Consider the following 27,226-nt stretch of genomic DNA (forward strand, 5'->3'; position numbering starts at 1 on the left):
AAAAGCAATAAAAGCGCATATCCTATTTGGGCATGAAAATGCTGCATTAAATATTTATTCCCTATATATAAACTAAGGGTAGCACCCCTGCTTCCAGCACCATGACGTACGGCAATGACAATGTGAGTTTGAGACAGTGAAATACAAAGGAGAAAGATTATTGTAGTCATCTCAAGGTGTCAGTCTCTACAGTTTCCTAAAGATTCATTGTGGAAATACTATTTTTAAAATTTAATCTGAGCCACTGCTCCTAGCAAAGGAATCCTGATAATCAAGCATAACTTCCACCTAAAAATTTGAGGTCTGCATTGCTGTTCAGTGGGTTATTCTGGCCAGGCAAGATGTTTGTGGTTTTCGGGATCTAAGGTCTAAGAAAAACATGACTCTAATTTTAACCACTATATTTCTGAGGATAGTTGGACAGCTGTACAAGTGAGGACCTGTGCAGTTTATTGGTGCATGAGCTCAGATTGACTTTTAAATATGGGTAGCAGTTGAAACAAGTTAATTACTCAGTAACGATATCAATTCTCAGCCAAGGAAAAGTTGCACACTGTAAGCCTGATATATACGGTTGAAGTAATTGCGTTGCATGAAGAACCTGTGTGTGAAATTTGCTAAAATAATCCCACCCTTCCTTTTCACCTTCCCTCATAATTTGCTGTTTGGCATTTTTCCGCATATTGGAAGTTGCATTTCCTAAACCTAGCTCATTTATTTATCGAGATTAGGGGGAGATAACGAGTTGAGAATTCATGACTAGGAAGCAAGTGGCATCCTCGTGACTAACTATTGATCCCAGGACCATGATGCTGTGCATTTTGAAACACTAGGCTGCAAATGTGAGTGGCTACAGAAAAAAAAGTGCTGTGCATCTTTTCTACATTATAATAATGATGATGTTTGGTATTGAACTGCTTGATCCTTGCCCCTTTTAGTTCAATGTATTATGAAGTCTGAGGCAGGGCTAATGAATGGTGGTGACTCCTTTGAAAGAATCATGTTGGTTAGTTAATGGAAAACCTTATTTTCCTTTTCTTTGGCCTATGCTCAATTATTCAGTATCAGTTCTGGCAGTGACTTATGATAATTATAAAACATTTGGTCATAAACCATTGGTGGAATTGCTCCTAGTAGCAAAAGTGTTTACGTTTGTTGATGCCCCCACATTACTACAGCCCTGAGCTCAACTCCTGATCAAGTCTATCATTCTGATCCAGTTAACAATATGCCCTTTCCCATTACTGCTCATTCGGTCACTCTCAATCGAGTTGAAGCGTGCCTCCTGGCAGCTGTTGCATGGAACAGTACATGCTGCAGGAACTGTGAATTTACCTGGAGAGGAGGGTGCGCAAAATGGACCAGGGCCTAAATCCTGATAGCTGCAATTTTTGATTTCTTTTCACAAACTTCCACAGCTTGCAGAAAAACCTGAATTGTCTTGACATGTACAAACTTTTTCAATAGCTTAATTTCACTTTTTCCAGTTACTGGTGTATTCTATGTACTTTGCACAGAATTAAGCAACCCTAAATAGCATGAATTGTTCCGAATCACCTCCTGTGTAGCACTTAAGACTTTTGTTGATAGATGACGGTGCAATGCTGTTGTAGTGTAGAGTAACTGTAGACTCCCATACACTATCACCGATGCCGTGTTAGCCAAGTTTAATTGTTTAATTCAATTCTACAGCTCCCATGTCCATTCTCGTGTTTAGGGAGGATGGTGTAATGCTAAGCAACTGTGAAGAGGAAAGCGAGATGTGAAAAAGACAGTAGAAATGATACTATTATGCATTTTCCGTGTCCTGTTTTGTTTGGCCAATGTGACAGTAAAGACAGTTTCTACGACCATTTCTAGTGCAGGAGAAAAAGTATATGACTACACAGATAATGCAGTGTTTCCTGTCCAGGAAGTGACACGTCGATATAAAATGTTTTATTGTATTGTGTTTTAAAAATATACTTACGCAGTCAGATCATAATGAGTGATGATAATATCAGATCATAATGAGTGATGATAAAGTATTTTGTAATATAGCTTGTTTCCTGTTTTAAACTTGTTACAGACTCCCTCTGTGGTTTGACGAGTAAATGCACCGTTTCTTTGTGACATTAACCTATATAGACAGAAGATCCCATGTGCTGAATTAGCTGGTCTCAGTTAGGGTGTTACAGTCAGTCCCAGTGCCCCTGGGTAGGGAGGAAACAGATCAGCCACGTTCCTGCGGCTAATCACTACCCTTTCACTCCTGATGGAAAACAGGTGCTTTTTATTTCGGATTACGAGCATTCGTGCTCTTTTTTTTAAATACTGGAATTATTTTTCCCCATTATTCATCCGTGTTTGGGTCGGCGCACATTCTGCTGCATCACGAGTGCTTTCAGATCATTTATTTGTACCTGATTTACTCCTTTGGTGGATCAGCCACTCGCAGCCCCGCTGGTTGGCATGAGAGTGACTGGGTATTCAAGTGAATTCAAGTATTTCCTGACTATCTGGATTTTGCTGTTGACTGAAAAGTGCAAGGGCAGAAAGGGAGGAAGAACTACTAGATTTTTCCAGCCATGCTTTTGAATTGGAGGTAGCTTAGGATGGTCATGTGAAGGATGTAAATAAGAATTTACAAAACATTTTCCATCACAAGTCAGTACAGGTAGTTCCTTGTTTATGGCTGCAGATCATATTATTTGGCATGTGGTAATAATGGTAATGCCTCAACTCAGACTACCATATTTAGTAGTTTAGAGGCCTATTCTAGTTGTGATTGTTAAAGAGAAAGATTTTTTTCCTTTTTCTGGACAGTTAATTCCAGTGGAAAATGCCAGTAGATTTTTTTTAAACCACAAAATCACTCGACAGTCTTCCTATTGGTAATGATAAATGAAATACCAAAAATCATGCTCTTATGACATATATTCTCACATAGTTTACTTACTTGTTCTGTCCTCCCTTGTATAAGAATTTTTAAATGTTAGGATAGGGCACATTATCAATTCAGGCCATCCACTATTGTCTATCAGGCTGGTCCCAGTGGAGAAAAGCTGGCACTTGACTTGAGTTATACTGGCTCCGATTGTTGAACGTTAAAGTTTAACACATCTCTGGCACAAGGTGGCAACTTAAAAGCATTTCTAAATGCTGGATCCAAGGAATACTTTAACAGTGCATTGCCCGATATATCTTACGAGGAGCTGAAAAGACAATCCTTAGGGACCACATCATCTTTTATGGAGGAAGGAAAAAGAGTCTCAAAAAGATTGATAATCTATAGGAGGAATAAGAAAAGTTTGCTGAATTTTTGTAAAACATTTGGGCCTAGAATTTCAGTATAGCCAGTTTTGGGGCGCTAACGTTAGCGCCCGCCCGAAGTTAGCGCCCGCCCCAAAGTTGCGCCCCCTTGCCGGAAATTCAGTGGCTTCGCCCTAAGAGGTTGCTGGAGCGCTAAAAGAGGCGTTGCACTACTATCTTTAGGCGCTAAGCCGGCGGTGCAGAGGGATAGCGCTGAGGCGGGGCGCAGCGCGGGTGCGGTCATTTTTTGATTGACAGCAGACCCCGTGGCGCCGACCAGCTCTTAAAGGGGGAAGGGACGATTTGGTCTGCTGCCACGCCCTGCACACTGCAGCTTTGCAAATAGGCCTCAACACTGCTGCTCAGCCCCAGGGAGTCATGGCAACGCCAGAGAAGGCCCGTGAGCGTGCCCTGCGCTTCTCAGAGCGTGATCTGGGAATAATGGTGACAGCTCTGGAGAAGAGGCGCAGGATCTTGTTCCCAGAGACTGGGAGGAATCCGAACCACCAAGAATACACCAGAGTCTGGAAGCAGATCGCCAACAGGGTGACGTTCACCGGCGATGCCCCCAGGACCCACAAACAATGTCGGAAAAAATACAACGACCTGACCAGGATTGTCAGGGTGAGTACCCTTTCCAGTCTCCTCCTCATTCTTGCATGTACACCTGACATGATGGGCAAAGGGAGCTGAAAGTCCTAATGGCCAGCCCTCAGCCAGCAGCTTTGGGACAGTCATGAGCATCAATTGCCCATTCTGCACTCTACACTCTGGCCAAGCTATTCCACCATGGGAGGCAGTGCACAGTACATCAGGGCTACACTCTGGCCAAGCTATTCCACCATGGGAGGCAGTGCACAGTACATCAGGGCTACACTCTGGCCAAGCTATTCCACCATGGGAGGCAGTGCACAGTACATCAGGGCTACACTCTGGCCAAGCTATTCCACCATGGGAGGCAGTGCACAGTACATCAGGGCTACACTCTGGCCAAGCTATTCCACCATGGGAGGCAGTGCACAGTACATCAGGGCTACACTCTGGCCAAGCTATTCCACCATGGGAGGCAGTGCACAGTATATCAGGGCTACACTCTTGGCAAGCTATTCCACCATGGGAGGCAGTGCACACTACATCAGGGCTACACTCCGTACTTACAGCCCGTCCTTTCTCTTGCAGGCTAAAGTTGCCTATAATCGCCAGGCCCGTGCCAGGACCAGGGGAGGCCGCGCCAAGCTGCAGAAGCTCACTCGCCTGGATGAGCGCGTGAGTGGGCTCATGGGAGCCCGGCTGATCGTGCCCACAGCGTGCGGAGTAGCCGACCCTCCACTGCCCGGCAATGGTAAGGACCTCGCCTTTTGGCCCTCTCGCGTCGCACTTGCGCATCCGAGCTACCTCCTTTGCCACTGTCCCACCAATGCGCTGAATGCCACCAGTCCTGACTCCCTCGCTGACGCCATCTCCTCACTCTGAAGCTACTCTTGTGCATTCCTGCTTTCAGCTGCTGACGACCAGGTCCGTGAAGCTGCCAGTGACAGCCCCTCCGAGCAGGAGGAGGAGGAGGAGGAGCAAGAGCAAGCCGGACCATCAGGGGAACACTCAGGTCCCGCAGGAGAGGACGAAATGATTGACACGTCCTCACTGGACGAGTGCCTGGACCAACTGTCGCAGGGGATTGCAGCTCCTGGGACCAGTGGCGTCCAGCCACCCAGGAGCCCTGCGTATGGGCCGCGGCCTTCCCCCCAAAGGGGGGAAGGATCAGAGGGGAGTGCAGTTGATCGGGACACTCGCCGCCACCAACGTGGCAAGGTTCCCCTAGTTCGGTCCCCTGCTCCCCAGCGGGAGAGTCCCGACTCCAGTCCGGACACCTTTACCTCGGAGGAGGCACGGAAGCTGGACAAGATGGCTGAGGATTCGGACCGGCGCCACACGGAGCTCATGCGCGTGGTGGGGCGCATGCCTGAGGCCATCGAGTCGCTGGCGACCAGTGTGCGCGAGTTCGGGGCATCAACTGCCGCGAGTGGCCGCATGCTCACTGATGCCGTCAAGTCCCTGGCGGGTGTGATGCGGGCGCACACCAGGACAACAGGGGCACTCACTGCTGCCACACGCGCTGTCTCAGGCAGGCATCGCCAGGGCACCCGCCGCGCTGCAGCATCCCAGCGAGCCGCCCCTCGGCTGATTGTTGCGGATCCTGCAGTGCGGGCCCGGCCGAGTGCCAGCGCGCCACAGCACCAGCCAGCGCATCCCAGACGCCAGCTTGCCCACATTGCGCCATCCGTCGCCGCCACTCCCCCACTGGGGCGTCAAGGGCAAGCGGCTGGAGCTGATGTTGGCCAGGCTCAGGTGCGCCACTCAGCAGCCGGCCCCTCGAGGCCCAAAGGCCGTGTAGGCCGCCCCCCAAGGGCGTCTGGCGGAAGGACATCTGAGCCTCAGGCGCCTTCCCCCAGCCTCGCAGCAGCCACTGGGCAGAGCTTGCGAAGGAGCAGCAGGCCGGGCAGGGGAGGCAAAAGGCTGGACAAGGTCTCGCCCTCGCGGGCCACTCAGTAGAGGGTGTGGCCAGCTTTCGTTTTATATGGCGGTGGCCATCTTTCTTTTGCCCATGGTTGTTTGGTTCGTGGGCTTATTTTTTGCGTTAAGGCCGAGGTTGAGGCCAGGTTTGTACAAATGTGGAGTTACTCCTGCCCAGTTTGTGGGAGTGAGTCGTTTGTTGGGCTTTTTGTGGGGCCCGTTGATTGTTTTTGGGGATTCATGTGGGAAGGGGTTTTCATTTTTGTGTAATAAATAATTATCTTTATTCATAGAGTCTCCATGGTTGTTCTTGTTAGTGTTTGTTGGTTTCGCCGGCTGAGGGCATGTGGAGCGGCTGCATTCATCTTCCCTCATGGCCACAAGGCATTCCCTGACAGGGGGCTTAGAAGTACCGTGTAATAAGGTGGCGTTGTGCGGCCCTTGGCCCTGGTCGCTCCCTCCTGGGAACGTACTCCTGCTCCTCCTCCTCCTCCTGCTCCTCCTCCTGAGGTGCTGCTCCAACGTCAGGTGGCAGTGCCTGAGTCCTGCGGATAGCCAGGTTATGTAGCATGCAGCAAACTACCACAAATTGGGAGACCCGGTCCGGCGAATACTGCAGAGCTCCTCCGGAGCGATCAAGGCAGCGGAACCGCTGCTTGAAGACCCCAATAGTTTGCTCGATGATGTTGCGGGTCGTTTGATGGCTCTCGTTGTATGCCTCTTCAGCAGCGGTCCTGGGCGCGCGGAGCGGGGTCATGAGCCAGGTACACAAAGGATAGCCTTTGTCCCCGAGTAGCCATCCTCTTGGGGGAGGCTGTGCCTCGAACATGTCATGCACAGTACTCTGCCGCAGGATAAACGCATCGTGGCTGCTGCCTGGAAAGCTGGCATTGACAGCCATGATGCACTGCTTGTGGTCACACACCAGCTGCACATTCAGAGAATGGTAGCCCTTCCTGTTGCGAAACTGCTCGCCATGCTCCAGAGGGGCCCGCAAAGCCACATGCGTACAGTCAATGGCGCCCTGCACCAAGGGGAAGTCCCCGAATCTTGCAAATCCCAATGCGCGCTGATGCTGGCTCTCCAGGGCCATGGGGAAGGAGATGAATTGGCTTCTCCTTCTGAACAGTGCTTCGGTCACCTGGCGGATGCAGCGATGCGTGCCGTACTGGGAGATGCTAGCTATGTCCCCAGCAGCGGATTGGAAGGAGCCGGTGGCATAGAAGTTCAATGCCACCGTCACCTTCACTTCCACCGACAGAGACGTCCTGCACCTGAGCTTTGGACGCAGATCTCTGCGAAGCAGGTGGCAGATCTGTGCAACCACCTCCTTTCGGAATCGGAGCCTTCTAACACATCGCGCGTCAGTCGTGTTGAGGTAGGAGCGCTGCTGGCGGTATAGCCTGACTGGGTAAGGCCTACGTGGCCGACGCCTGTAGCCCCCTCTGCCTCTAGCCAGGGCTGCCCCTCTCACAATGCGTCTGCGAGCCCTACGGACATGGCGCTGCAGCTCCGCGTTGCACCCCATGCAACCCCCATCAAATCCTGGCAAACAGTCAAATTTCCAAAAGGCCACTTGCAGCGCTCTGGCCTGAGTCCAAAAATACCTGAGCTGTTGCTGCTTGAAACCAGTTAGCTATCCTCCTTGTTGTGTGTCCAGAAATGCGTTGCACAAGAGTGTTTGCTGCAAAATGGCTGGCCTTTATACTGGAGGGTACGTCCCCTTTAATTTGCGCCCCCCCGGGGCCCGCGCTGGCTGTGTTGCGTTCCTTTTTTCAAACGCTCCGGACGCCAGCCGCACAATGGGGCGGTCCGACTGAAGTTTGGAATCGGGGCGCGCAAAGGGCGTTGCACGAGGATGTGACGTCATTTTCTGCGCGCGCAGCCGGGCGGGCGCTAAACTTTGCGCTGGCGCTAAGGGTCAACTTAATTTGGGGCGAGGCGCAAACTGCGCTGCGCCCGGGCGCTACACGCATAGCGCCCGAAATTCACTTCTCTTAAGGCGCTAACTGCTGGCGCAACCAACTGAATTTCTAGGCCTTGGTCTTGGGAGATTTATATAGACCTTGTAAGTACTAGAATGATTCTCTGTCATTTACTCTTCTCTTCTTAGGCAGTCCCTCGGAACTGAGGATGACTTGCTTCCACATTAAAAATGAGTTCTCAGGTGACTGATGAGTCCAATGCGGGACCTACAGTCTCTGTCACAGGTGGGGCAGACGGTGGTTGAACGGGCGGGTTGGTGGGGTGCTTGTGTTGATGTGCGCTGCTTGCGCTTGGCTTCCGCTTGCTCCCGGCGAAGAGACTCGAGGTGTTCGGCGCCTTCTCGGATGCTTCTCCTCCACTTTGTGCGGTCTTGGGCCAGGGATTCCCAGGTGTCAGTGGAGATGTTGCACTTTTTCAAGGAGGCTTTGAGGGTGTCCTTGGAGCGTTTCCTCTGCCCACCTGGGGCTCTCTTGCCGTGCCGGAGCTCCGAGTAGAGCGCTTGTATTGGGAGTCTCGTATCGGGCATGCGGACGATGTGACCCGTCCATCGGAGCTGATCGAGCGTGGTCAAAGCTTCGATGCTGGGGATGTTGGCCTGAGCAAGAACACCGACGTTGGTGTGCCTATCCTGCCAGTGGATTTGCAGGATCTTGCGGAGGCAGCATTGGTGGTACCTCTCCAGTGCTTTGAAGTGCCTGCTGTACATGGTCCATGTCTCTGAGGCATACAGGAGGGCCGGTATCACTGCTGCTCTGTAGACCATGAGCTTACTGCCGGGTTTGAGGTCCTGATCTTCAAACACTCTCTTCCTCAGGCGACCGAAGGCTGCACTGGCACACTGAAGGCGGTGTTGGACTTCGTCGTCGATGTCTGCCCTTGTTGACAGTAGGCTCCCGAGGTCCACTTACTAGCAGATAAAGTAGAATGCTCCCACATAGAATCAACTTGCCTGAAGATGAAACACTGCTAATATGAACAAGCGACAGAGTGCATATTCTTTTTCCAGCCATTCACAAATTGATGAAGAAATAATTGTAGATCTGACCAGGTTTAGCAGACAATTTTGTTAATGTATGACCATTAATAATCTAAAAAACTATTTGTGCACATGCGCATTTATAGAATCAAATAACCTTGATAATAGATATAAAATGCATCAACGTTTCCAGTTTTACTATCAAGTAGAAACGATCAACCCAGATCCATCTGAATTAGTTTTAAAAAGCCAGGTTCAAAGTGCACAGTGCAAGCAACACGCCAGGTAGGTCCTGGAACAAGGATCCTCCAACTCAACATTGAGGGACTTTCCCGGGCGAAGTGCGAGTTTCTCGCAAACATTTTGAAGACACATAACATCGACGTCCTCATGCTCCAGGAAACCCATGTCTCCAATGACCAAAAGGTCAGCCACTACCGTATCCATGGATACAACCTCATGTCTAGCCACTACCACCTGAAATATGGCCTGGCCAAATAAGTGAAGAACACCATCACGGATTTTGACGTCTTCCTCCCAACTGGAGAAGAAGGCACTTACACCACTGCCATCAAGATAGAGGAGCTGTACATTACCAACATGTAGAAAGCCCCTAATTCAAAATGGCTGAAGCCAGCACTGTCGGGTACACCAATCCCAACTCTATACATTGGTGACTTTAAGAACCACCACACTATGTGGGCCTATGAAGCAAATGAAGCCGATGGCGAAGACCTCACAAACTGGATGTCCATGGAAGATCTGCGATCCCACTTCACACACTTTAGCCGCCATGCCTGGGCCCTACTTTGATGTCTTGGAGCCACTAATCCGAAGGAATATCGGACCTCCAAAGTTTGGCCCAACTCCATAGCTTCCAAACTGGTGGAGAGCACAAAAGGACCGTTCGACAAAAACACCAAGCAAGAGATCCATCATCAATTATACCTGATAATGATCTCAATCCCTCCACAAGACACCACCGCACAGATGAAGTGAAGGAGGGTTTAGCCGCAATGAAGAAAGGGAAGGCGGCCAGCGGAGATAGTATCCCCCTGGAATTTCTTCATCAACTAGGCCCTGGGGGAATTCAATGGCTAGCGAAACTGTACACCAAAACCATGAAATCTGGATGCATCCCAAAAGCATGGCGGGAGGTGATAGTCATTGCCGTACTCAAACTGGGAAAACTGACCAGCGACCCAGGAAGCTATAAGCCGATATCACTCCTGTGCATGACCTACAAACTTCTGGAACGTATCATTCTCCGGAGAATCAGCCTTCTTACCAAGTCAATGATCCTGAAGAACAAGTGGGATTCCGTCCTAAACACAGTTGCTGCGACCAAGTTTTGGACCTTGCAACACACATCGAGGCCGGATTCCAGGAGAAATCCAAGGTTGATGCAGCCTTTGTAGACCTGTCATCGGCTTACGGCAGGGCTGGATTAAAGGGCTGATGCTGAAGCGGGCAGGGATTATCCCCTGCCACAAAACACGATGCCTGCTATGGACGATGCTGAGCAATAGGCTGCTACGTGTCCATTTGGGTGACGAAGTCAGCTTGGCATGGTTCCTCAACAACAGACTGCCACAAGGCTCAGTACTCACACCGACGCTGTTCAATGTCTATACGAGTGAGATGCTGCTGATGAAGTCGCGCATATGCGGATGACCATGCCCTGGCAACGCAAGCAGCCACCTTCAACAACATCGAGTCCACCGTGAACGGGGACCTGATCACCACGGAGGTATATTTCCAGAAATGGAGGCTCAAGCCAAACCCCCACAAAACAGCAGTCACTGCATTCCATCCTGATAACAGGAATGCTAAGCGCACCCTGAAGACGACCTTCTGCGGCAACACTGTGCGACATGACCCCACTCCGACCTATCTCGGGGTGAAGCTGGACCGCATGCTAACCTTCCATGAGCACCCAAAGAATGTAGCCGCCAAGATGAAGGCAAGGGTTAACCTGGTCCAGAAACTGGCAAATACAAGCTGGGGAGCACGAGCATCAGTACTACGGACATCAGTGACGGTCCTTGTGTACTCCGTAGCCGAGTACTGTGCACCGGTATGGACCAGATACGCTCAAGCCCTTTTGGATCCACGCGCTTAACCTTCGACAATCCGACTTCAATCCTGATGATGCTTGGAAAGCCAAATGGAGTTCACAAGAAGTCACAAGCAAACACCTCGTGAAAGACCCGATGTGGAAGATCCCTGGCTTCGATCGTCCACGAAGTTTATGGGCAACTTCAAAGCGCTTCCACACAAACCGTGGCTGATGCGGATACTTGACGTACAAATGGAGAATTAAAAACACTCCAATGTGCAACTGTGGTCGCCCAGAACAGACCATGGAATATATACCGACTCAATGCTCGATTCACAAATACGCAGGAAGCACCACAGCGATACACTCCACTACCCCGATGCAATTAATGTCTTAACCACCTAAATATAAAATTATAGTTGTTGCTCTACATCTACATCAGCCATACAAAACAACAAGTGCAAGTTTACAAGATTACACAATTATCCAGTTGTAATGACTGATAATTGTCCAGATAACAAGCTGAACAAAGCCAGTGTAATTTCTACATTTAAAGCTGACTTTTTGACTTTCTCAGGAGTTGAGTTGAAGAACTTGATGATGAAGAAGCAGCTATAGATGTTGATCTTAGGACCCTTCCAGCAACTGTGTTTGGTGTCCGGCAGTTTTCTCCGATTTTTTAATTCTGGGGAGAGGGCAGAAATGTGATTTTTAAATTGCCGCAACATAAATGTTCACTTTGAGCACTGCAGGCAGAAACCTGGTCAAAAGCAACAACCTGCGAGTAACCGCCTACCAATTTAGGGTGCAATTATAGTGTAGTTACTGATTTTTGGATCAATCCACAGCTGGAGGTATCTTGTTTGTACTGTCTGGCTGCAATCTGGACCCTTAGATCCGGGAGAGAATGCAGAGCTGCACTCCTAGCAGGTATATTCTAAATGTTTCGAGAGTGCAGCGAGTGTGGCCATTTTTCTAAATATTTAAATAAGCTTTGTTTCAGTTTATAAAGTGTTCAAGAGGTTCAGTAGACTCCCTCTGACCGCTTGTCAAACTGGTTTGATACCATACTGGAAGTATTCTCCATATGGTGTCACACCAAAGTGGTTCGAGATTGGCTTCAACCATGAGTCAAGCTGACGCTCGACTTAAGTTAAACTAGCAACTTTACAATGCCTCGTACCAATACACAAGTGGCATTTAACAGTATCTTTGTATAAATTATTTGAATCAAACACACCGTAGTAATTCTAGATATGATGTTCTTCTATATTTAGGTTTTAATGTAGCTTGTGTACAGATTTTCCCCTTTCGTATTGCCTGTGGTATTTTTTACTGTGTTGTCCTACGCCATATGCTCTGTGGCAGTGATGACATATTTAAAATTCCTGCACCATCATTATTTGCAGAGAGATTCAAATTAAAAATGACACTGTTGATGCTAGGAAAATCAGAGTATAACCTGAGGATGTTTTAATGTTAAAGTACTACAATGAATACACCCCGTCATAATTACTTTCCTACTGCAAAGGCTACTGGATTGGCATCCCAGTAGCCCTAGCAGTAGAACAATGGACTGATATTATAAGTTTTTCATCCTCACTTTTGATTCTTCTTTGAAGTTAATTCTTCAAGGCTGAATTTCCTTGAGCTCTTGCCTAGGTCTATAGTTAATGGACCATTCCATAATTGATGGAGTGGGGGGCAGAGAGGGGAGAAAAGGTCCAGAACTGCACCTGCCGTTAGCTAATCGTGGTATCATTGATGATGATGATATAGAACTACAGGACTGGACCTCCAGGGGAGGGGGAAAGTTATATTTGAGAAACAATAAGTTAGTCACCCTATTGCACGATATGACATTGCAATTTTGATATATTATTGTCTCCTAAGTAAGATGGAGCGCAGCAAGCTCTCTGGAGAAGTCATGAGCTTCTGTTTGCTGGGAGAACTGATCAGGGGGAGTGTGGAAAGTTATAGAAACCATTAAGCAGAAGCAATTTAGTACAGTACTCCAAGGCATAGAGGGCTGTCTGGAGATATCCTCCAGCTCTGATCCAAGACAAACAATTCTACTGTGCAATTTAGACTGTAACTTCAGTATCACTGCAGAGAGGTTTCGATTTCAAACTGATGCTGAAGTTGCAATATAATCCATGAACTGGCTCCCCACCTGACTCCACAGAAATGCTCCCTGGAGGAGGCAGTCTCATACCTCCTGAGCTCGACATTGTACGGAGCATAACCTCAGTCGGAACGGTCACTTGGACCTCTGGAGCACATCCAATACATACCACAGTTGATTTGAACATTCATGCCTATCAGCAGAGATCTCTCATTTAGGGTGGGAAAATTCCACTTGGAACCAGGCAGGATATACAAAGAACTGTCCTAGCTGGAACGATACAGTCAGTTGCAGTATAAATACAACCCCGAGGCTCACGAATCCAGTCAGTCTTTGTTTACAGAATGTGTTTACTAAGAAGTGCAGTGGCTGTTAGAAGTTAGTGTGTTCCTAGAGTGTGGTATACCATTCTTTGGTGTATCTTGTTGTACCTCCTAAAGCACCAGTAACTAGAAGCTAATACAATATACAGGTGTGGGTTTGGTTGTTAATGCTAACTGGTCTTTAAAATGACATGCAGTTAGAGAAAATGCAGCATTGGCTAAATAACCTGAGTGATTTATAACTATTCAGCATTGACCACTTCAACTCCAGTGGAAAACGGTTGGTTAAAGTTAGTTTACCACCTGGCCATGGCAGTAAGAGGCCATGTCGATTTTTAACAAACCAGACCTCATTAACATGCCGGAGGTCCACTTACAACAACAACTTGTATTTATATAGTGCCTTTAATGTAGTAAAACATCCCAAAGGGCTACACAGGAATGTTACCAAACAAAATTTGACACCGAGCCACATAAGGAGATATTGGGGCAGCAGACCAAAAGCTTGGTCAAAGAGGCTGCACAGGACACAGGGCATCGGCACCCGACCACATTGCTGCCTGGGAGGCCACGGCTGACCTCACCATAGCCAGATTTACTTCACTTGACACTGCACACCCTGGCTGCCACATGATGCGCCAAGTTGGCACCACCCCACACCAACACCATAAAGCATCCCTACAATGCCCAAGCCATTCCTTTCACACTCCTCACCATCGCGGGGGGTACCGTTATGTCTCACCATTCACTGCAACTCACTAAGACACTTCCAAAGGTACACACAGATCTGTCCAAGAACGTAAATTGTTCAAAACAACGGTTTCAATGTTTCACAGCACATTAACAGAAACTTTACATGAACATTGGGTAAAACACCCAAGTGCGTACCCTTGTATGTTGTTAGTTGGTATGATTGCACTAGGATGAGGGTGAGTGTGAGGGGTGGCGAGTGAAATGGGAATGTGATAATGTAGATAGAGAGGGATGGGTGGAGGTGCAAGGTAAGTTGGTGTGAGTAAGGATGTGCAGGAGTAGGGTAGGGAAGGCAGAGTGATGGGGATGTGATAACGTAGATAGAGAGGGATGGGTGGAGGTGCAAGGTAAGTTGGTGTGAGTAAGGATGTGCAGGAGTAGGGTTGGGAAGGCAGAGTGATGGGGATGTGATAACGTAGATAGAGAGGGATGGGTGGAGGTGCAAGGTAAGTTGGTGTGAGTAAGGATGTGCAGGAGTAGGGTTGGGAAGGCAGAGTGATGGGGATGTGATAATATAGATAGAGAGGGATGGGTGGAGGTGCAAGGTAAGTTGGTGTGAGTAAGGATGTGCAGGAGTAGGGTTGGGAAGGCAGAGTGATGGGGATGTGATAATATAGATAGAGAGGGATGGGTGGAGGTGCAAGGTAAGTTGGTGTGAGTAAGGATGTGCAGGAGTAGGGTTGGGAAGGCAGAGTGATGGGGATGTGATAATGTAGATAGAGAGGGATGGGTGGAGGTGCAAGGTAAGTTGGTGTGAGTAAGGATGTGCAGGAGTAGGGTTGGGAAGGCAGAGTGATGGGGATGTGATAACGTAGATAGAGAGGGATGGGTGGAGGTGCAAGGTAAGTTGGTGTGAGTAAGGATGTGCAGGAGTAGGGTTGGGAAGGCAGAGTGATGGGGATGTGATAATATAGATAGAGAGGGATGGGTGGAGGTGCAAGGTAAGTTGGTGTGAGTAAGGATGTGCAGGAGTAGGGTTGGGAAGGCAGAGTGATGGGGATGTGATAACGTAGATAGAGAGGGATGGGTGGAGGTGCAAGGTAAGTTGGTGTGAGTAAGGATGTGCAGGAGTAGGGTTGGGAAGGCAGAGTGATGGGGATGTGATAATGTAGATAGAGAGGGATGGGTGGAGGTGCAAGGTAAGTTGGTGTGAGTAAGGATGTGCAGGAGTAGGGTTGGGAAGGCAGAGTGATGGGGATGTGATAATATAGATAGAGAGGGATGGGTGGAGGTGCAAGGTAAGTTGGTGTGAGTAAGGATGTGCAGGAGTAGGGTTGGGAAGGCAGAGTGATGGGGATGTGATAATGTAGATAGAGAGGGATGGGTGGAGGTGCAAGCTAAGTTGGTGTGAGTAAGGATGTGCAGGAGTAGGGTAGGGAAGGCAGAGTAATGGGGATGTGATGAGAGGCACAGCAGGATGAAGGTGAGTGTGACTTTGTACTAACGTTTCCTGATCTACTGAGATCATTGAATCTTTTGCGGCACTGCACCCAGGTCCTCCTGACCACATCCCTGCTTGTGCACCTCTGTTCATTGCTTGTCAGTGTTTGCAGCACCTCAATGCTGTAGAACACTGATGGCACAACTGTCAAATTAAAGTTGGCCATGGTCCCTTCAAATGACGTCATCAGACCCGCTTCCTTCAATTGGCCGGGAAACTCACTGGGCGGGCTTAAACAAGCCCAATCACAGTAAATTCATTCTACACAGCGGGCTGGAGGTGGCAGTGGGGCCTGGACCCGCCACGAACGTCACCCGCCACGGACCCGCCAAGGTTGGTACTCTAGGAGACTCAAGGGATATGGGGATCGGGAGTTGAGGTCGAAGATCAGCCATGATCTTATTGAATGGCAGAGCAGGCTTGAGGGGCCGTATGGCCTACTCCTGCTCCTAATCTTATGGTCGTAGGAGCAGGCTGCTGCTGCTCCTGCTGCTGCTGCTGCTGGTGGTGCTGCTGGTGGTGCTGCTGGTGGTCCTGCTGCCCGTCATCCTGCTGCTGGTGCTCCTCCTGCTGCTGCCAATGCTGATGGTCATCTTGGTCTTCATCTGAGGTCCAAGCTAAAACAGCGTAAGCGACACCCATGCTGATCTGATAGATCACAGATGCGGAGTGGAGATCAGACATACAACCCTCCAAAGTAGTGAAAGTAACCTGTAAAGCCGTGAAAGTAACCTCTCAGAACAAGTACTGTGAGCAAAAGCCTTTCACACAATCAAGCAAGAAAGCAGCTGTGAGGTTTCAGTACTTATGGAAATTTTTGCCTGTTATTTCTTCAGCCCACTCAATTGCCGCTGAGTTCTTGCCTTGCTTTGATTGGTGAGTTCCAGGAGCTGACTCCATCCTGCCGACTAACTGAGCTGCTAATAAAAATCCCCCCCACTGTGGCTACAAGAGCAGGTCAGAGGCTGGTTATTCTGCAGTGAGTGTCTCACCTCCTGACTCCCCAAAGCCTTTCCACCATCTACAAGGCACAAGTCAGGAGTGTGATGGAATACTCTCCACTGCCTGGTTGAGTGCAGCTCCAACAACACTCAAGAAGCTCGACACCATCCAGGACAAAGCAGCCCGCTTGATTGGCACCCCATCCACCACCTTAAACGTTCATTCCCTCCACCACCGGCGCACCGTGGCTGCAGTATGGGTACTAAATATTCCTGGATATAAGGTGTTTGGGTATTAAATATTCCTGCATATTCCTGGATATAAGGTGTTCAGGAAAGATAGGGAAGGAAAGAAAGGAGCTGGGTGTATTGATTAAGGAGAATATTACAGTGCTGGAGGGAGAGGATGTCCTGGAGGGGTCAAGGACAGAATCTATTTGGTTAGAGTTAAGAAACAATAGAGGTGCCATTATACTACAAGGTGTATTCTATAGGCCGCCAACTAGTGGCAAGGGTACAGAGGAGCAAATTTGCAGGGAGCTTACAGAGAGGCGCAAGAACTATCGAGTAGTGATAATGGGGGCCTTCAACTATCCTAATATAGACTGGGATAGTAATAGTGTAAAAGGCAGAGAAGGGGGAAATATTTCTGAAGTGTGTTCAGGAGAACTTTCTTCATCAGTAAGTTTCCGGCCCAATGAGGAAAGAGGCATTTGCTGGATCTATTTTTGGGGAATGAGGTGGGGCAAGTGGAGCAAGTGTCAGTAGGGGAACATTTAGGGAACAGTGATCTTAGCATCATAAGGTTTAGATTAGCTATGGAAAACTTAATTGGAGGAAGGCCAATTTCAGTGGGTTGAGAATAGATCTGGCCTGGGTAAATTGGAATAAAAGATTGGCGGGCAAAACTGTAATCAAACAATGGACTGCCTTTAAAGGGGAGATGGTTCGGGTACAGTTGAGGTACATTCCCATGAGGGGAAAAGTAGGGCAACCAAAGTCAGAGCTCCCTGGATGACGAAAGAGATAGAGAGTAAGATGAAGCAGAAAACGAGCGGGTATGACAGATGTCAGGTTGAGATTACAAGTGAGAATTAGGCTGAATATAGAAAGTTCAGAGGGGAAGTGAATAAGGAAATAAGAGGGGCAAAGACAGAGTGTGAGAATAGATTGGCAGCTAACATAAAAGGGAATTCAAAAGTCTTCTATTGGCATATAAATAGAAAACGGGTAGTAAGAGAAGGGATGAGGTTGATTAGGGACCAAAATGGAGACATATGCATGGAAGCAGAGGGCATGGCTGAGATACTAAATGAGTACTTTGCATCTGTCTTCACCAAGGAAGAAGATGCTGCCAAAGTCATAGTGAAAGAGGAGGTAGTTGAGATACTGGATGGGATAAAAATGGATAAAGAGGAGGTGCTAGAAAGGCTGGCTATTCTTAAAGTAGATAAGTCACCAGGACCAGATGGGATGCATCCGAGGATGCTGATGGAAGTAAAGGTAGAAATTGCAGAGGTACTGACCCATAATCTTCCAATCCTCCAGAGGACTGGAAAATTGCAAATGTTACACCCTTGTTCAAAAAAGTGTGTAAGGATAAACCCAGCAACTACAGGCCAGTCAGTTTAACCTCGGTAGTGGGGAAGCTTTTAGAAACGATAATCCAGGACAAAATTAACAGTCACTTGGACAAGTGTGGATTAATTAAGGAAAGTCAGCACGGATTTGTTAAAGGCAAATCGTGTTTAACTAACTTGATTGAGTTTTTTGATGTGGTAACAGAGAAGGTTGATGAGGTCAATGCGGTTGATGTGGTGTACATGGACTTCCAAAAGGTGTTTGATAAGGTGCCACTTAATAGGCTTACCAGCAAAGTTGAAGCCCATGGAATAAAAGGGACAGTGGCAGCATGGATACAAAATTGGCTAAGTGACAGGAAATAGAGAGTAGTGGTGAACGGTTGTTTATTGGACTGGAGCCAGGTACACAGTGGTGTTCCCCAGGGGCTGATACTAGGACCACTACTTTTCTTGATATATATTAATGATTTTGACTTGGGTGTACAGGGCACAATTTCAAAATTTGCACTTGACACAAAACTTGGAAATATAGTGAACAGTGAGGAGGATAGTGATAGACTTCAAGAGGACATAGATAGGCTGGTGAAATGGGCGGACACGTGGCAGTTGAAATTTAACGCTGAAAAATGCAAAGTGATAGATTTTGGTAGGAAGAATGAGGAGAGGCAATATAAACTAAAGGGTACAATTCTAAAGATGTTGCATGAACAGAGAGACCTGGGGGCGTGTGTGCACCAATCGTTGAAAGTGGCAGGGCAGGTTGAGAAAGCCATTATGAAAGCATACGGGATCCTGGGCTTCATAACTAGAGGCATAGAGTACAAAAGCAAGGAAGTTATGATGAACCTTTATAAAACACTGATTCGAAACAGGAGAATTGTGTTAAATTCTGGGCACCGCACTTTAGGAAGGGTGTGAAGGCCTTAGAGAGGGTGCAGAAAAGATTTACAAGAATGGTTCCAGGGATGAGGGACTTGAGTTACGTGGATAGACTGGAGAAGCTGGAGTTGTTCTCCCTAGAGCAGAGAAGGTTGAGAGGAGATTTGATAGAAGTGTTCAAAATCATGAGGGGTCTAGACAGAGTAGATAGAGAGAAACTGTTCCCATTGGCAGAAGGGTTGAGAACCAGAGGACACAGATTTAAGGTGATTGGCAAAAGAACCAAAGGCAACATGAGGAAAAGCTTTTTCACGCAGCAAGTGGTTAGGATCTGGAATGCACTGCCTGAAAGGGTGGCGGAGGCCGATTCAATTGTGGCTTTCAAAAGGGAATTGAATAAGAACCTGAAGGAAAAAAATTTGCAGGGCTATGGGGAAAGGACAAGGGAGTGGGACTTGCTGAAGTGCTCTTGCAGAGAGCCGGCACGGGCTCGACAGACCAAATGACCTCCTTCTGTGCTGTAACCATTCTATGATTCTATGATTCTGTGTACCATCTACAAGATGCACTGCAACAACTTGCCAAGGCTTTTTCGGCAGCACTTCCCAAACCTGCGACCTCTATCACCTCGAAGGACACAAGCAGCAGGCGTATGTCTAGTGCCTCCTCCTCTGCAGCTGTATGTTGCGGCATTGATGGAGGACCACCTCTTGTTCTCTGCCTCTCTCTGGTGTTCTGTGGTCTCTTCTGCAAGGAGTCAAAGAAGAGACCTATTAGTGAGATTAATGGTATATGTTGACCAGATGGATTTATAGCATTTGTTGAGGGTCACTATGTGGGAGAGGTGTGACATTGCATAAAGGGGAGTGTCAGTGGTGGATAGATAGATAGAGATGTGAGGAAGTGCATAGACAGAGAGGGATGGGTGCACCTGCAATGTAAGTTGGTGTTAGGAGTGATGTGCTGGAGTCGGCTTGAGAAGGCAGGGTGTAGGGATTGTTGAGATACACACATCAGGATGTAGTTGACACTCTACTCACCTTTCCTGCCCTGCTTAGATCATTCAGCCGCTTTCGGCACTGAATCCAGAAGCGTGGCATCACACTCTTGCTGCTTACCTCATGAGCAACCTCCAGCCACACCTTCTTGGTTTCACTGGCAGGCTTCTTTCTCCCGTAAGTAGGGAAGAGTGTCTCCATGTGGGCCCTTACAGCCCCCAGCAGCACATCCAGGGAGGCGTCACGAAAGCAAGGCGCAGACTTGCAATATTGGGACTCCATTGTGACAGCTCCTTCTTTTGTTCTCCCATCTCCAGAATCCATCAAATGTCACGTTTGCAGTGTCCTTTTAAATACTGGAGTTGAAATCAACTCATGCGGATTGTCATCACGCCTGTTCAACCTAATTGGGAAACCTAGAAGTCAGGTGCAATGCAGTGGCTGTGTTAAAAAGCCACTGACATATGTGCTGCACTTATATCCGGGTTTCCCACATGCTACCTGAACCTCCTGCGCCCAGCGCGTCAGCAGGTAAAAATTCCCCCCAGTATTTCACAAATTTGTTTTAGGAATGACATTAGTTTTCTTTCTCCTCTTTTTATTTTTCTCTCTTTGCGTTCTTTTGTTCTATAAATGACATCCCCAAAATCTAATATGCCAACGTTAAAAAAAATTGAAATAATTTGAATCCTTTTTTGAATTCCAATTAATATATCGGACTTAGTTTCACACTCTGCTTACAGTTATGAAATGTTGTCCAGGTTGCCTGGAAATGCTTTTCAACAAATGACTGGGATTTCTAACCATCAACAAACACATTTCAAAGTTTTGCTAAAGATGAAAATTCTGTAAAACCTTATACGCTCACAATTTAATATAAGTCAGACCTTTGCATGTGGCTCATCGATTGCCAAAACATTCATTCCAAGTGGAGTGTATCATTTGGAAGATTGTCTCTGAAAAAGCAACAAAGCACTTGAAAAAAAAAATTCCTTGTGCAAAAATAAAACTCAAGTATTTGCAAATATATTTTATTTTATGATTGAAAACAGGCAAAGAATAAATAAAATTTTCATTTAAAACAGAAGTGGATTCCTTCAGAATGCAGCCTCTATCACATCAAAGTTAAGAAATATATAAAGCAACAGAGAACATAATGTGCATATTCTTGCAGTGTAATCTGGGATGAGGTTAGAAGTTCAGTTGATAAACATAACTGACCAGATGCTCTTCTATGCGACAATGTACCCACGGTCACTTAAGTAGTTAGTCTGCGTTGTAGTAATGAACACATTAGAATGTAAGAGTAGAGAGGCTGTGCTCCCGTTGATCAAGTACATAAAGTTCTGGATTATAGCCCACACGCAGTATGTATAGTCAATCCCTTTCCCGCAGTGGGAATGACTGCCACTGATTTGGCCCCTGTGGTTGAACTCTTGCTTGTCAGTTGAAGTTCACACAGACTTTTCACCAGTCCTGCCCAGAAAACTGTCTCCTCTAACTTCCTGTGGACTTGCATAATATTTCCTTTTTTCTTGCATAACCATGATATTTGGCTGGGTCACTGCCCAAGTCATGTTTGTGAATTACAAAAGCTGTTGTGAAAGTGTAGGCACCAGTAAACAATAAAACATATCACACGGCTATTATAAGGCATCAGATTATATTAACATTAAAAAGAAAATTCTGGTCATTCTCAATGGAGTCTTTTGAACAAAGACCGAAGTTTGATGTTATCCGAATGGAATGTTAAATTTGACACGTACCGTGTTGTTCATTACTGAAACAATGTTTCAAAGCTAGAAAGTAGAGTACCAGCAGTTTGTTGTGTTACTTTTATCTATTACTCAAAATAAGCTTTGCTGCATATAAACATGGAGCTTGTATTAAATTCATATCAATACACTTTTCAAATTTTGGTTTTCTGAATTGTTAAAAGGTAATTATGCGAGTTATTCTTTTTACATGATTAAAGGGAAATAAAATTGGAGCAGTGAATCACAGCATCAACGTCCCAATAAAACAGTCCCATGGTGCAGGTCATCAAAGCTGGTGGTCAGTTGAACTGAATTTATTAAGTTCCTGGCCCACTACACGGTGCTGTGGTTTGTGACAGTAAGACATTTCATCTTGGTGGTGGGGATGGAAAAACGAGCATCCTCCATCTTGTGCTGGTGCAGCCATTCTGCGAAGTTGACTTGTCACACATGTCCTTCCAGGTGAAGGAGCTCATGATAGCCTAAGGAAGAGGAAAATATGAAAATATAACTGCTAGTAGGCAGAATGAAAAGTAACAGTTTGTTGAATTATCAGTAGTTTGGAGGTAATGTGCCTGGACTGACAATGAGAGCTTTGACTATGCAAATAATTACATTCAAAGTACTACAATAGTGCATACAAAAGCAGACTCAAACTTCATACTATTGCATTTTCACTTTTTATCTATAGTTGTTTGATCACAGAGACTATGACTACAGGTAGGTTACAACAATGTCAAATCTTGTTTAGTTATAAGTAAGGATATTTTGTAAGTATTGTAGCAAAGCTTGTAGTGTGTTGCATTAAATAGCCCTGTTTATTCAGCATTTGTATTCATTTTATCTGTTTAGTTTCTAATAATTACTACATATAAAGGTTGCAATATATCAGATATTGTGAATGTGACCCCACTATTTATGAAAGGAGGGAGAGAGAAAACGGAACTACAGATCAGTTAGCCTGATATCAGTAGTAGGGAAAATGCTAGAATCTATTATTAAGGACATGGTAACAGGGCACTTAGAAAATAATAATAGGATTGGGCAGAAAGTCAACACGGATTTATGAAAGGGAAACCGTGTTTGACAAATCTGTTAGAGTTTTTTGAGGTTATAACTAGCAGAATAGATAAGGGGGAACCAGTGGATGTGGTGTATTTGGATTTTCCGAAGGCATTCGATAAGGTGCCACACAAGAGGTTATTAAACAAAATTAGGGCTCATGGGATTGGGGGTAATATACTAGCATGGATTGAGGATTGATTAACGGACAGAGTTCAGAGAGTAGGAATAAATGGGTCATTTTCGGGTTGGCAGGCTGTAAGTAGTGCGGTACCACAAGGATTAGAGCTTGGGCCTCAACTATTCACAATCTACATCAATGATTTGGATGAGGGGACCAAATGTAATATATCCAAGTTTGCTGATAATACAAAGCTGGGTGGGAATGTAAGTTGTGAGGAGGATGCAAAGAAGCTTCAAGGGGATATAGACAGGCTAAGTGAATGGGCAAGAATATGGCAATTGGAATATAATGTGGAGAAATGTGAAGTTATCCACTTTGGTAGGAAAAATAGAAAAGCAGAGTATTTTTTAAATGGTGAGAGATTGGGAGATGTTGGTGTTCAGAGGGACCTGGGTGTCCTTGTACACGAATCACTGAAAGTTAACATGCAGGTACAGCAAGCAATTAGGAAAGCAATTGGTGTGTTGGCCTTTATTACAAAAGGATTTGAGTATAAGAGTAAAGACGTCTTACTGCAATTATATAGGGCCCTGGTGAGACCACACCTGGAGTATTGTGTACAGTTTTGGTCTCCTTACCTAAGGAAGGATATACTTGCCCTTGAGGGAGTGCAACGAAGGTTCAGCAGACTGGTTCCTGGGATGGGGGGATTGTCCTATGAGGAGAGATTGATTAGGCTAGGCCTATATTCTCTAGAGTTGGGAAGAAGGAGATCTCATTGTAACATACAAAATTCTTACAGGGCTTGACAGGGTAGATGCAGGGAGGATGTTTCCCCTGGCTGGGGAGTCTAGAACCAGGGATCACAGTCTCAGAATAAGGGGTCGGCCATTTAGGACTGAGATGAGGAGAAATTTCTTCACTCAGAGTATGGTGAATCTTTGAAATTCTCTACCTTAGAGGGTTGTGGAGGCTCAGTCATTGAGTATGTTCAAGACAGAGATCGATAGATTTTTGAATATTAAGAGAATCAAGGGATATGGGAATAGTTCAGTGGAGATGAGGTAAAAGATCAGCCATGATCTCATTGAATGGTGGAGCAGGCTCGAGGGGCCAAATGGCCTACTCCTGCTCCTATTGCTTATGTTCTTATGAGCTAATGTTTATTGTTTAGTCTGAAAAAGGCACTTTCACTCCACAAGATTTATGGTTACATTCCATGTAGTGGACATTTAAAAAATATTCTACTGATTTCCTCCAAAAGTGCTATTATTCTTGAATAATTATGTTTTGGTAAATTTTCATCATTATAAATACAATTCCTAAAATATTGATCATACAATTTTCTGTTGTAAAGTTCCTCCATTTATCTATGCTATCAACATCTATTCCATATGCTTTAAAGAATGGTTGGTCACCATGAATTCTGAAATTAATTGAGTTGACTTCAAAATTTTTGTCCTCACCTTTTAAATCCTTCTATGGCCTTGCCCGTACCTTAGTGGTTTCTTCCAGTCCTCCCTTTCTTCCAACAGTCCTATTGGCTGATTCTTCCAGTCCACCATTGGTGACTGCTCATTCCATCACTAAGCTTCTAACCCTGGAATTTCCTGCCTAGTTCCCTCTACCTTACCACCTTCCTTCCTCTCTCCTTTCAGGAAGCTCCTCCAAACAACAACACCACCACCAACAATGATATAGAGAAGCATGCCAAAGGCACTTCACAGAGGCAAAATCAGACAAAAATGGAAATATTAGGAGTGGAGACCAAAACCTGGTCAAACAGGTGGGTTTTAAGGAGGGCCTTACAGGAGGAAGAGGGAGGCAGAGGGGATGAGGGAGGGAAAATTCCAGAGAATGGGATGCTTCCTTTTCTAACCCTCACCATTTTCTCTTTTCCTTCATACTTCATCACTGTTTTTCCTCCATAATATAAAGCTCTTTGATGCATTTTCCTGCACGTGAGGAACGCAATCGAAATGCAAATTGCTGTTGTATCCATCAGAACACTGCAGGAAAATCAATATATCCCTGAAATTCTGCGGAGGTTCTCCTGGTCTCCCACCATTGGGAGTTATTCCCATGGAATTTCAGCCCATTGTACATTAGATGAATACACGATCTACCATTCTTATGCAGAAGAAGCTGCAATTCTTTAAAATAATGCACATTTACTTACCAAAGTATGTTGCCATTATTGAAATATATTAATTTAGAAAATGTGATAAATTACTTTTGAAATGCAGAATATGAAAAGAATATTTACGTTTTGACTTAATTCTGCAACATAATGAAATCAAAGTACATTTGTGCTGCTTATGATAAGTCGTCAGCAGAAATTATAATGACATTTTTTTCTTTTAAGCGGTGTGTAGCCTTGGTGAGTCTATGAGACATCTGGATTACAAGCACCAAACTGTTTACAATTATTATAATATATAAACAAGCAAGCTACAGAGGTAGAGCCAAGTCCCCTGCTGTGACTCCAGCTGTAAAATGTTAGCAATTTTAAGAGTTGTTTTTACAGTTGATCCCTCAGTATCCTCACATTCGCACCTATTTTCGGATCACTGAGAATGTTAGTATTACACCATCAAGCATCTGAAAGCTGGCACCATCGACAATGTAGCACTCTCTCAATACTGCATTGAAGTGTCAGCCTACATTACTTACTGAAGTCCAGGAGTGAGGCGTGAATCCACAATCTTCTGATTCAGAAGTTGACACTTGAGTTTAATTTTTATGTATTTGCATATGCAAGTTTTTGTTGCAATTTTGTACAAATGAAAAGAGTCATGGCTTAAATCACTGCTGAACCATATAAACAGTAATTTCATCACTTAGCAAGCAACATTTGTCAATTGAGGATAAGATTAGGGTTGGTTTATCATTCATCAGTAATTTCACAGAAATTTATTTTCTAAATTTGTCAACTATATAGACAGTGATGACATAGGTCATGAAATAGCGTATGGCACTACGAGTTGCGGGTGGAGTTTTGGAATGGATTGGGCTCAACGGGTCAAATTATATTTCCTCATTCCATACTTTATCATATCTCAAGAAGAATGGAGATAGCCATCACACATCGCTTAGATTGCGTCGGAGAAGTCTTTGACTCCTCTTTGCTTACGTAGAAATGTAGCCCAGGATTTAAATCCGTTCTGGGTAGAAACTGCACGCAAGAAAAAGAAAGTACGTGTAACATTTTCATTCGAAATCCGTTAGTCAACAAGCATTGGTTTCATTACCAGCCCCTCCAGTACGATTGTTTCAGAAAGAAAATTGTCATTTCTGTCCTTCCACTTTCACTCTTGAGTGTGGAGCAGCAGGATGATATGTGGAGAATGCTGCTGCAGGTACCTATAAAAAGAGCTCCTCTGGGTCCCCCAGCTTCCCCTGCCTCAGACCTCCCTCCCACTGTTGCAGTCGCCTGTGGAACCTCTTTCCCTCTAGACTTACCTTTGCAAGTGGGGACACCATTCCAGCTGGTCCACGGTGAAGGCTTCATGCCGTGCTCACCCACCGTCGCCACATCGTTGACTCCAGGTTTGGGCAGAACTTATTTAAATGAGGCCCGGGAGTTAAATTGCTCACGCTGACGAACCTGGTACTCACTCCGTTGGCCCCACGGTCGCCTCTCACCCCAGTTAAAATCAGGGCTATAGTCTTTTTCAGCCATTATAAAAAAGGGTTATAGGTGTGGGTCGTGTTACAAAGGAGATATTTTTGTAAACGGGTGAGCCATAAACATACATCAGAGACAGTGGTGTCTCTGAGAGCCTAAATGCTTCTTGTTTACATCAGTCAGTGCTGTAATCTTTACGTGGAATCATGCATGTCAACCCCAGACAACTACAAGCAGGCCCCCTTTCAAAATCTGATAAGTTCTTTCTAGTGCACTTGTTTACAAACTGATGGGACAATTAGTCCTCTCTTATCTGACGTTGATTGGAATCACTGTAGAACATCTGAGTTAGACGCCTCCCTAGGATGCACTGCCCTGTAAAACTAAAACCTGGAGTGATGCTCCGTTCTGCCGGAACTGTAGCAGATGCAAGTTAATGTTTGTTGTCAGAGTACTTTTGCTGGATTCTACACTGTGTAAAATATTTTCATTTTAACAATTTACTTCAATCTTTGCATCCCTATATTATATACACTGCACTGTATACCCAAATGAGACTTTGGAGAAATATTCAACTGCAGCGGGGGCATAAAACTGGCGCTAGCAATTGACTTCCTCTGGCACAGTTCCCATGGATTGGAGGGTAGCTAATGTAACCCCACTATTTAAAAAAGGTGGTAGAGAGAAAACGGGGAATTACAGACCGGGAAGCCTGACATCGGTAGTGGGGAAAATGCTAGAGTCCATTATATAAAAGATGTAATAGCAGAGCACTTGGAAAACAGTGAC

The 27,226-nt window shown here is 45.9% G+C and overlaps 1 protein-coding gene across 2 annotated transcripts in view; it reads left to right on the plus strand.

The window, feature by feature from the left end:
• Positions 1-27,226, plus strand: part of epas1b (endothelial PAS domain protein 1b) — a 213,959-nt gene that overhangs the window by 15,350 nt on the left and 171,383 nt on the right. The window contains exon 1 of one of the 2 annotated variants that reach the window (XM_085980526.1): positions 24,540-24,595. The exons of the other annotated variant lie outside the window; for it this stretch is intronic. Within the exon in view, the coding sequence (XP_085836652.1) occupies positions 24,555-24,595 (41 nt within the window). The 5' untranslated portion in view covers positions 24,540-24,554. Of the gene's footprint in view, positions 1-24,539; positions 24,596-27,226 lie in introns of those variants that run through there. 2 annotated transcript variants of the gene reach the window in all.

This window comes from Somniosus microcephalus, chromosome 3 (genome assembly GCF_052327205.1).
Source record: "Somniosus microcephalus isolate GS21.2 chromosome 3, FLI_Smic_1.0, whole genome shotgun sequence".
Taxonomy (NCBI): Eukaryota; Metazoa; Chordata; class Chondrichthyes; order Squaliformes; family Somniosidae; genus Somniosus; species Somniosus microcephalus.